General features: G+C 30.3%; 1 protein-coding gene across 1 annotated transcript; it reads left to right on the forward strand.

The window, feature by feature from the left end:
- Positions 1 to 684: 684 nt before the first annotated feature.
- LOC116770905 (uncharacterized) lies at positions 685 to 11,385 on the forward strand. Its single transcript, XM_061520899.1, has 14 exons — positions 685 to 1,082; positions 1,284 to 1,468; positions 1,533 to 1,606; positions 2,241 to 2,346; positions 2,893 to 3,062; positions 3,575 to 4,080; positions 4,824 to 5,008; positions 6,905 to 7,036; positions 7,701 to 7,862; positions 8,107 to 8,272; positions 8,801 to 8,902; positions 9,878 to 10,071; positions 10,721 to 10,891; positions 11,237 to 11,385. The coding sequence occupies exons 1-13, from the start codon at positions 968 to 970 to the stop codon at positions 10,874 to 10,876; spliced, it is 2,253 nt and encodes a 750-aa protein (XP_061376883.1). The 5' UTR covers positions 685 to 967; the 3' UTR covers positions 10,877 to 10,891; positions 11,237 to 11,385.
- Positions 11,386 to 11,403: the final 18 nt, after the last annotated feature.

Here is an 11,403-nt window from a genome sequence, read left to right on the forward strand (position 1 = left end):
CAAAATTCAAGTACTTATTATATTTTATATCTTTTTCCAAGTTATTTATAATCGCACAAAAAGGCGCACTTCGTATTTTTCCAGTATAATATTATATACTGCGGCACCCTTTTAGTTTGATAAGGATACAAAGAATGAATTAATTACACAAGTAAATAAAGAACTCAGATTAGTTAATACAATTTAGAAACATATTACTAATTAAAAACAACTAACTATAAGTTAGCAAAATTTTATTTTAAGGAATTTTTCAAAATCTATGGTAAAATTGTTGTATGAAAAACTTGTCTGCCTATATTCGTCGTATTATTTTAAATGAATTTAAGAAGATAAATAGTTTTGAGATACATAGAAAGTTAAAAAATGTATTCAAAAACAAATGTAAGATTATATTGTAGTTGTATGTTCTAAAAGTTTAAAGATGAATTTTAAGATAAAATTTAATTATATTAATTAAAAAGCAAAAGACTGCTAGCTTTTTAAAAAGCCAAAGTAAATAAACAAAAGAAATTTTTCAGTTTATATTCTTAGACATGACTACTTTGAAACAATATATATTTATTTTTACTATATTCTTGGTTACCCTTTAAAAAAATGGAAATAACTTTCACCCTGACATATTTTTGAACATGTTTAAATGTCATCATGACAATGACCGATGACACAAGCTCATGATGATGAGTGACAAAAATGTCATTCTGATAAACCCGAGTAGGAGATTTTTCTTATTTTCTTCTAATTAAATAATGTTATCTTAATATTGATATTAACTATGTTGCTTGTTAGTGTCTTCGCAAGCTTAAAATGAAGTAAGCCAAAGTGGAAGACAAATCATACAATATATAAATAATGGTGCTGTTGTGAAGAATACCGCATTGTGAAATTATTGTTTTCGCACAATATAGCTATTATGATTGTTATGTAATTAATATAATTTTTTATTTGTTTAACTGCGTTTTATACAAAAATGAGGACGGTTGCCTTGATTAGTGGTGGAAAGGACAGCTGCTACAACATGATGCAGTGTGTCGACGCCGGGCACACGATCGTAGCCCTGGCCAACCTCCAACCGACCCATAAAGGTTACTATTGTCTTATACACTGATTTAGATATCTCGGATTTCAATTACATAAATATAGTACATGTTTTGTTTTTCTTTTTCATTATTGTTGTATTGATTTGTTTATATTAATTGCTTGTTATATAGAGATAAAAATAATATTTCTATTATTAATTGATTTGTTGATATTCATGATTGTATTAAAGTAAACATTTATTGTAGATGAACTGGATAGCTATATGTATCAGACGGTTGGTCATCAAGGTATAGAGTTGTATGCTGAAGCTATGGGCTTACCACTGTACAGGGAAGCTATATCAGGGGTAGCTATAGATCAGGGCCGATACTATAAACCAACTGATAATGATGAAGTTGAAGATTTGTTTAGATTACTTTCTAGAATTAAGGTAAAATTAATAACTATATTATTTTTCTGAATTGTGAATAGTATTTAAGTTATTTATGTTTCAGAATGAACTTGATATAGAGGCAGTTGCTTGTGGTGCCATATTGTCAGATTACCAAAGAATCAGAGTTGAGAATGTGTGAGTATATTTTATTAAGGAGCGAAATACAGTTTTATGTTTATAATACAAGACTTAGGCCTGTCAAGAACTAACATTAGTTCATTCTTGGAATGTACGTCGAAGGCAACCCTAGCAAGTTCGTTTCATATTTGGTTAGGTAGAGAGAGGAGCTTGGACAGTGGAGGTGAGCGTTTAACGTGCGTTAGATAGGGGCCCTTTAAACCTACACCTGGGTCGCAAGTCCCAGGCACTGTTGAAGCTCCTCTCCCTGCAAAGCAATGGACCCGGCACCCGCACGGTGAATCCATGGAATGCTGAGAGGTTTCTTCTGATAACATTAATGTAAAGAATAAATCTTTCAACTATTTTTGCCATTGTAAAGAATAATAAAAGTGACATGCCATAAAGTTAATACAAATAATAATAAGTAATCAAAATTTAATTACTAATGTAGCGTTATATGTAAAAGTGTATTTGTAATATTCCTTTATATAAAATATGAATTCAATATCATCATACCAACATAGTTATATGTTTAAAGAACGGGAAACTATATTATATTTTATATTACACATTAATATTAAGATTACTGTAATAAAATCTGTTAAATTATTTTATGAACTCAAAGCTTCATTACGACATTTAATTTTAGATGTCAAAGACTCGGATTAATATCTCTAGCATATTTATGGAGAAGGAATCAGAAAGAACTATTACAAGAGATGATAAATTGTGGAGTGGAAGCCATCATTATTAAGGTAACAAACAAAAACACATGATATGTTTGTCTAATTATAGTTAAGCGTTCTGATTGAACTTATATCGGAATTACTAATGTTCTCACGATTCAAACAGATTTATACTATAGACTGAAAACGATTGTTTTAAAATATTATTTGATTTGTGAACATATCTCAGATAAGAAATTTGTAAAGTTCATACAATGTCAAATGTTGTTTATATGTTAATGGCAGTTGTGTTAATCTATTATCTTAATGTTAACATGTGTTATATAATACATACATAATTATTTTTGAGATTTAGTGACTTAGTTTCTTATATGATACTTGCTTTGATAACCAGGAATGAGAAATTTATATTTTAGATAAAACTTTTTATATTATATACTATAGCAGACATAGTGTTTGTGTGCAACATCAAACCATAGACCAAAATCGCGTCAATAAACTAATTAAAAAAAAAATTATCTGTTCGAGCCTAGTTGTCTTTACTTCATTATAAATGTAAATTAAAAAAAAAAAAAACGATAATTATTGTTTAATTAAATTTATACGATAATGTAGGTGGCAGCCCTAGGTCTGGATCCAAGAATACATCTAGGTATGACCATCAAGGACATTCAGCCTCATCTGCTAGTCATGAAAGAGAAGTACGGTCTGAACGTTTGCGGGGAGGGCGGTGAATACGAAACATTTACACTCGACTGTCCTCTGTTTAAGAAGAAACTAGTTATGTAAGTGATTTTCATGTAATACTCGCTCTTGGCCAAGTCTTTGTCTTGAATGAAATTTGAATTACATTGAAACCGTTATAACATGTGTACCATTATGGATGCTTGGTTAATTAGAATGATAAATTAGATAAAAATAATAAACCTGTTCTCAAACATACAGCGAAATAAATATTCTAGAGTACGATTTAGTTATGACATAAGATATTTATAACATAATTTCGTTAAAAGGCAGAACTATTAATGTTCAGCCTGCTTACAAATAAGACACTTATTTTAATCTATTTTCAGTGAGATAACTTTAAGATGAAAGGCACCAAAACTGAAGCCATGACCATAATGTGATAGAAATTATTTATATGTATTTTTTGGTTATTATTTTAGTTATATCAACTCGAAATTATTATATTTTAAATTAATATCAAAGTAACAAGCTATAGCGATTGAATTTTACACCTTTAAGTATTAGAATTAAAATATCTATCAATAACATTATATATTTCGTTTGTCATCAGAGATGAAAAGCAAATGGTGATACATAGCGAGGACCCTGTGGCCTCTGTCGGTTATTTAAATTTAAAATTGCATCTAGAAACTAAGGAGAACTACGACGAGAAAATCAAACTACCTCCAATTGTTAAAAACTCATTAGATTTTGTAAAAGATTTGAGCGATACAGTATTTAGTGATATAAGTGATGTGGAACTGAGCGAGACGGAAATAGAATCTATAGAGATGCTAGAGCAGGAGGAGAAGATCAAGCAGAACGATCAGAATCCCCTACTAACGTACGCTGGTGACAACGAAGTGGATTTGGATACTACCGACAGTCAAAACTACACTGATAGTTTAGAAGGTGGTTACTACTACGACGAAGTACACGACGCCAGCGAGATGCATCCCGTAAAAGACCATAGGTCTATATATGGCGGTAAACAAGGCTGGTACTTTATCGGTGGTGTTGTCGGCGACGGTGTAGACACGACCTTAGCAACGGAGGACGCTATGAAAAAACTCATTAGTAGGTAAACTTGTTTAAAGTTTTACGATAGTTACTGGCATGTTATCACGATCGATCAGAGATAAAAAAATATTTGTTTTTATCTTTGACGGGATAATTTCGAGTTCATTAAATAATGTATGACGCGACAAGGCTTATATAAACTACGAAGATGCCACTGTGACTAACAAATCAATTGTGATATCTCGTTGCAATGTCTGCGTCTCAGTTTACATAATTTATTGCTATTTATTTGCTAATGTATGTACACACATTTTGTTGTGCATTTTGATCTAGTGAACGACAATTTATAAGTTCTCCATCTCACATTTTATTATTTTTAAAACCGAAAAGTTTTTTCTTAACATCTAATACATCTTAGAATTATAAAAAAGGTTTCATAACATATATTTAGACATTTCTATAATCTCGGGTTTTATTCTATTAATATGTTAAATATTAAATCTTGCACGCGTTTGTTCCGTTTGTTTGTCCGTGATATCCCAAAAACTAGTAATTTTATTTTAGGACGGATTTTTGTAACCCAGAAGCAAAATGATAGTAGGAAGAATTTTTTTAATGTCATTTAATGATTATCGCCTTAAATTAAGAGATGTTTGTTTCTAAAGGTAATATTAAAAAAAAAATTCATTATATATTTCAAAATATTCAATTTTATCCTCGTCAAAAAACCTCAAAAACAGGACAATTATGTAAAGTAACCTATGTAGTATTGAATCTTATATATATTTGTAATATTTCAGGTTTACTAACATCAGTGAATCTTGAACTGCAACACATATGTTCTGTGAACATTTACATGAGGTCTATGGAGGAATACAACGAATTGAACGAAGTCTACGTTAAGACTTTCTCGTTTCCAAATCCTCCAACACGAGTTTGTGTACAATGCCCCCTTCCGGCAGACGTCGGACTTATAATGGACGCGGTGAGTTTTATTTTTGTATTATGGCAACACAATATATTTTTCACGGGTGAGTTTTTGTATTATGGCAACACAATAAATTTTGTCATAATTATATGTGAAAAGCTTTTAAGTTTCTGTCAAATAAAAGAACCAAATAGAAAAAATTTTCAGTATTAAAATTGCATTGAATTTACCGCTTTAACTGGTAGCAAATTTTTTTCTTATATATATTTTTCCTTACATTAAACGTATCTCTGCTTTGTTGTTCACCACCCAAACTGTTCGTTTAAAATAAATAAATTAAATCAAACCTGGTTGCGGACACAGGAAGATTTTAGTTTTTATTTTCTACACGTTTTATTTCTATCTAATTAATTCTATTTAATGTACTGTATCCAGTGTGTATGAGGCCTAACAACACAAACTTTGTTAGTATTTCACATATTTTATTGTGTAGTCGATGAAAACGTTCGTGAATAATTAATTATCTTCCATCAAGTTTCATAAACGGCAAACATTTTATTGAGCAAATATTTTAACATGTCCTTCATTACATTTTCTATTTCGGTGCTATGTATTTCTGTGACATTATTTTTTTTATATATAACATTAATAAAAACATACAACGCATAACAATTAACTGTTGTTGTATATAGTTGTTACAAAATAACATAAAAAATAATTAACGAGGGTAGGTCACATGTACATTGTTTTATTACTATCTGATAAAGAAATTATAACTAATATACTACGCTAGCTTGATTTTCAATTGAATATATTACTATGGAATGTTTAGATTAATATATTTTGTTATCCAAAAACAAAACTAGTTGATAGCATTTTGTGATTCCTAAATTTAATTCACATAAATTAAATACTCTATAATCTAGACACAAAACTTTTGTATTATTATATTAAATTCTTACAAATAATCCTACTATTATATGAGAGTGAAGATGTATAATCTTGCTTGTGATTATGAAAAAGGCATAAAGAAACTTATTTTAGTTAATATGTTAAATGTCTTGGTAATTTTCAAATGAATCATAAAATCAAATTTAAAATTTGTATCCACACTATTCTTTTTTTTCTAACCTGTTCATTTTAACAGTTTTTAAACCTTACGTATATTTCTTTAATATATTTTTAAAAAACATTTATAGATCAACCCCGCTTCATATTCACAAATTTAGTAAACTATGTACAATGTCATTAAGAACCACAAGAAAGTGTCATTATATGGCATTTTCACATTGAACCTTTAAAAAAATTATAGCAAAATTTAAGCTAGTTAAGGGGTTTGAAAGACGAATATAGCATTGGGCGCTATGAATGTCCACTCGTCAAAAAGAAATAATAATAAAAAAAGGTGTCTTATAAACAATTATCTATAGAAAAAAAATTATCCCCAGATTGGATTTTTAATATAGTGATGGCATGTAGTTTCCACGGTTGTTAAGGGAAAGCAAAGTATATATTTTTCAAATCGCTCTTTGTTGAAAAAATATTGCGGTATATTTGATCTGAAGAAAAAAAACTATAATAAATACAAAAGTGGGGTAGATTTATTTGTGCACGGCTTTAGAAAGACCGATGCTGTTTTTTGGACAAAATTAGGTGATGGAGACACATTGTTAGAAGACTCCTTAAACTGATTTGTTGATTAAAGTTTAATATATTTGGATTACTACCGTTTCTCGCCACGTTTACTCTCGGAAATAAGAAAAAAAGGGGAGAAGCTAACAAAAAATATTATTTGACTAAGATATCGGCTGTGTTCAGACTTGTGCAATTAGAAGCCGAAATTAATAGCTTTATTTGGTACTTCATAATCTTTGTACCATTGAATGGATTTTCTGTACTCACATGTTTCTAACAGCTGTTAATTTAATGCGTTATTTCTAAATATATTTCCAGGTTGCCTACAAAAAAAACGACGAATATGTCCAAGAAACCGATGGAATTCTGAAGGAACGAACAACGATGCACGTACAGGGAATATCACATTGGGCTCCAGCTAATATTGGACCTTATAGTCAAGCTGTTAAGGTATATATCGCTTTAATTTAAAATCAAAATCTCAAATCTATCCAGGTAATATAAAATACTTACAATTAGTAAATTATACGATTTTAGACTGTACCTAAATGTCGAGAAAAACTATTATTGAATAATAATATCGTATTTTATTCAATCGTTATAGAATTATCTAACTACAAACAAAGTCACAAAGTGAAATATATGATTTTGCTTACATTAATCACAGTCTTATACAAATATCTTACAAAGTTATAATGTAATCATTCAAGACTATTAATAGTTCGTTGTATTTATGACAGGTGAAGTCATTATATTGTTTGCGTGAGATTTTATGATTATAAAGAGTGACTATACTATACGACAATGGGTACATTCAGATATCGAACAATAAACGTAGGTAATTTGAAATAAACTAGTCATAATGGCATAAATAAAAAGTGGTTTGAAAAAAATCCTTTTAAAAATACATATATAAATAAATAATTGATATATATTATTATATTTTGAAGTTATTATTATTAAAAACTTGGAATAGATGTCATAAAGAATATTTGAAGCTATTCATACAATGTTTCATCTGGTTATAACTTATAATATATACATTGAATATTCAGATGTATAATGCCAATACAAATACTAATAATACATTATAAAATATGGTATTATCATAAAGGTGGGCGAGTTAGTGGGCACGTGTGGTCAGATAGCACTGGTGGCGGGCTGTATGCGTCTGTGTCGTGGCGGGGCACGTCCGCAGTGTGCGCTCGCCCTGCGTCATCTGACTCGAGTACTGCGTGCGGCTCACCCCCGCGCTCACATACGGAGCGTTGTACAGGTACAAAGAATAACGTTCGAAATTCAAATTCGAATTAAAGTTTTTGAAATTCGATGATGATGATAAATATTCATTGAAATTATATTTTTTTTTTCAAGCTAAGTTTTAGTCAATTAGATCTTAAAGCTGGTTATGGAAGACTACTCAAATATCTGTGGACTGTCTGCTCTAAAAAATTATAATCATAGGCAACATATTTGATACCTATTGGGAATGATTATAGCATGCCTTTTCCCGCCCGCAGAGTGTGTGCTATGTGACATCACGCGGCGCCGCTCGCGAGGCCCGGCGTCAGTTGGAGCGTCGTACGGCCGGCGCCATAGTGCAGTGTGCAGTCGTCGACGCACTGCCACGAGGAGCTGCCGTCGAGTGGCACGCTTGGGCTCACGCTGATAATAATAGATTTGATTGTATGATGGCTTATATGTTATAATCCAAAAAACCTTTTATTTATGAATGCCCTGATTCTAAAATGTGTCGTTCTTCTTGATTTCTATAAAATGTACTTACATACCTACTTTATTTTGTCACACCGGTGATCGGAGCTTATAATAAATGTAGTACTTTAAGTAGTGTAGTTATAAGGAATTTTACATATACAATTGATAAAATACCTTAATTTTGTGAATGTACATACGAGATGGTAGATTTATCTTCATTATATAATGTGTTATTAAGAATATAATTTTCAAGTAGCAAAAAGAGGGTCGCCCTTATAGCAGCGAGTTGTATAGAAAATTCTCAAATCTTATGTATAAATTAATTTCGTCATTTTCATGAGTGTCCAAGGAGTTATTTAATGATTTGTCTATAGGTTCTCAAGTGGAGAGACAGAGATATATTTATCCAATGTACAATTTTTAAAATCTTTTTAACATAAATTTAATGTTAAATTATTATAAACTTGTACCTTAATGGTTTTGTGTTATATATTGTAGACGAGGAGACCGGGTGTAATGTGGGCGACTACAAGGTGGCCATTAACAGGAGATGGAACTATGAGAACACTGTTGCTGCTATCGTCTGCTATGTTTCCACCGGTAAATAATTATTATATACATATATGTTTTTTTTTTATATAATAATAAATTTACTTAATATTCTATAAAGTAGTGTACACAATACTTTTTACATAACACATATTTTTCTTATTAACTTTCCCATTATCAAGGGATAAACGTTTTGCTATTGATAATAAGAAATAACTCAAAATCTATCATTTTAATAATCGGTTGCCAATATATATAGTTCATTTAATTTAATCTGCTAAATATTCTTTATGTGAATCAGTTGTAATTTTTTAATAAAACCTAAGATTTTAATTAATTGCAAACCTCTTCACAATTATATTATTATTGTATATAAAAAAATGGTGTCAGTATGACGTCATAGTACTCAGTCATATAAAACTGGTTTACAATTTCATATATATTTTTTTGTGAAATCATAGTATTCTTTATGTGTATATGAATATTAAGATTCTCCTAAACTGATTTGCTGCTAATTCTTATACTATAAAATTTAATAAGTGTTTTATGATATTGTAATGGTGGAATCAAGGTATCAGGCAAACATAAATGTGTAATATATATTAAGTAAGCCATTTAATTTATATTAAAGACAGGCATTTGTAAAATTTTAAATCGCTTTATATTTAAGCTCGATAACCAATTGGCATTAAAAAAAATAAATGCATCGAAATGCAAGTGGCTGTATATTTTACCTTAAATATATAATTAAAAAGAATAATTAATATTAATAGATTGTTTTAAACAGTCTGTTCTGATTATAGGAAATTCTATGTTCAATTCATAAGAACAATTCTGCAATACATTTCAATATCTTTTTATGTACAATCTAAATGTGATGTATATTTAAAAAAAGAATACAAACGCACTCATACACACACACAACACACACGCACACACACATTTATATATACATATAGCGACGGGCATAATTTCTGCCATATAAGTATGCTCTAGTTCCATGTATTTATCTTTAATAACCCCCAGGTTCGAGTCCGTCGACGTGCCAGGTGTCTTTCCCGGACGCGGCGTCGTGCGACCGTCACCGAGCCAGCGCCACACACATGACGATACAGGATCTAGAGGGCGTCATGGAATACGTCCTGAGAAAACTCCTCAACGACTGTCATAAAGATGATACCAATGATGAACCAGCTCTATATGTCAGGATATTTTATCAGGTAAGACATATTATGGTTTCTTGTAAAAAATATATCTCTATAATTTCATAATAAAAGTTATAAATTAATGTATTTATACAAACAGGTACGTCATTGTTTCGTGTCACTTTATTTCCTTAATTTCATGTCTTATCTTTGAAGGAACGTGGTTCCAAATATCGTTTAAATATCAGCGAACTATATTTTTGTTTTTATTAGCTACGTTCCGACTGCCCTATGCTTGGAGTTAGTGGACCTGGAAGAGACAATTTTAATGGCATAAAAAAAAAGCATGAATTTTATAGATATTTAAAGGTTCAATATCGTATGAGAAATTAATATAATATATGAACGTGCTTTTTTACTTCACATAACAGTAATATTTTTATAGATTGTATCTACTTTTTTTTTGTTATGGCTTCATTCGTACTGGAATCGTAGGATATTGTCCCAATGTCAACGGTATTATTTGTTAGACGAATGTATCCACTTTAGTAATCACGCTATCGATTAACATTTGACTTAATAAATATGAATGTTGTGTATTATCTGTAATCGACATACATATATCACATTTTTATTATGTTCGTATATATTCAGCCAATGTCACGTAAGTTTCGATTTTTGAAACGTTAATGATCTGTTAGTAAATATTGTCTATTGTATCCAGGTGTGGGGTTCCCCGTCTCCCAGTCGTATGTCGTCGGCGTGCGAGGCGGCCGCTCGTAGGTCGCGTGCTCGCGTGTCGCTCACTCTAGTTCCGGTGCCGGCTCTACACAACGCCTTCGCCTTCCTCTCTATCAGCGGACTTCGTCTACAGGAATGACATTGAACGAAGATGGTATAGCTTTTGATATTGTTAATTATATTTATTAATGTAAATGATATATATTTTTTTAATTTAATATTTTGTTTTTGATTACAGTTCATTATCTGAAGTATTGTTGAAATTTCTTTTAGGTATAAAGAAAATAATAAAAATATTTGATAAATATTTACATTTCATAATAGTGTTTACAAGTTAGTGTTCTTCAGAATTTATTTGAATATTATTATAGCGTTTTAATTTTATGCTTTGACTCATTTCTACATCTCGTCTGCAGGACGTCGGGTTTTTTTAATGTAATTGAAACTTCGACATAACTTATAGATAAAATATATTTATTGTATCGTATCTTGTCCCCAGGTACCCATAGAAAAAAAATAATGCAGATGCTTTATTGCCGTTTTAAAAATATATTTGCTGAATATTTCTCAGTGTTTATAATATTTTGTTAATTATGCTACCGAGTTTACCATATTTTAAGTCAAATTATATAAATTATTTTTATTGCATATTTGAGTTTCATTTAA

This window comes from Danaus plexippus, chromosome 7, assembly GCF_018135715.1.
Source record: "Danaus plexippus chromosome 7, MEX_DaPlex, whole genome shotgun sequence".
Lineage (NCBI taxonomy): Eukaryota > Metazoa > Arthropoda > Insecta > Lepidoptera > Nymphalidae > Danaus > Danaus plexippus.

Bases quoted from the DNA above. Each gene is read 5' to 3' on its own strand.
- LOC116770905 (XM_061520899.1), top strand. From the start codon at position 968: ATGAGGACGGTTGCCTTGATTAGTGGTGGAAAGGACAGCTGCTACAAC. The intron at 7,037-7,700 runs GTATATATCGCT...ATTATCATAAAG, and splicing joins CTTATAGTCAAGCTGTTAAG to GTGGGCGAGTTAGTGGGCAC. The intron at 8,903-9,877 runs GTAAATAATTAT...AATAACCCCCAG, and splicing joins CGTCTGCTATGTTTCCACCG to GTTCGAGTCCGTCGACGTGC.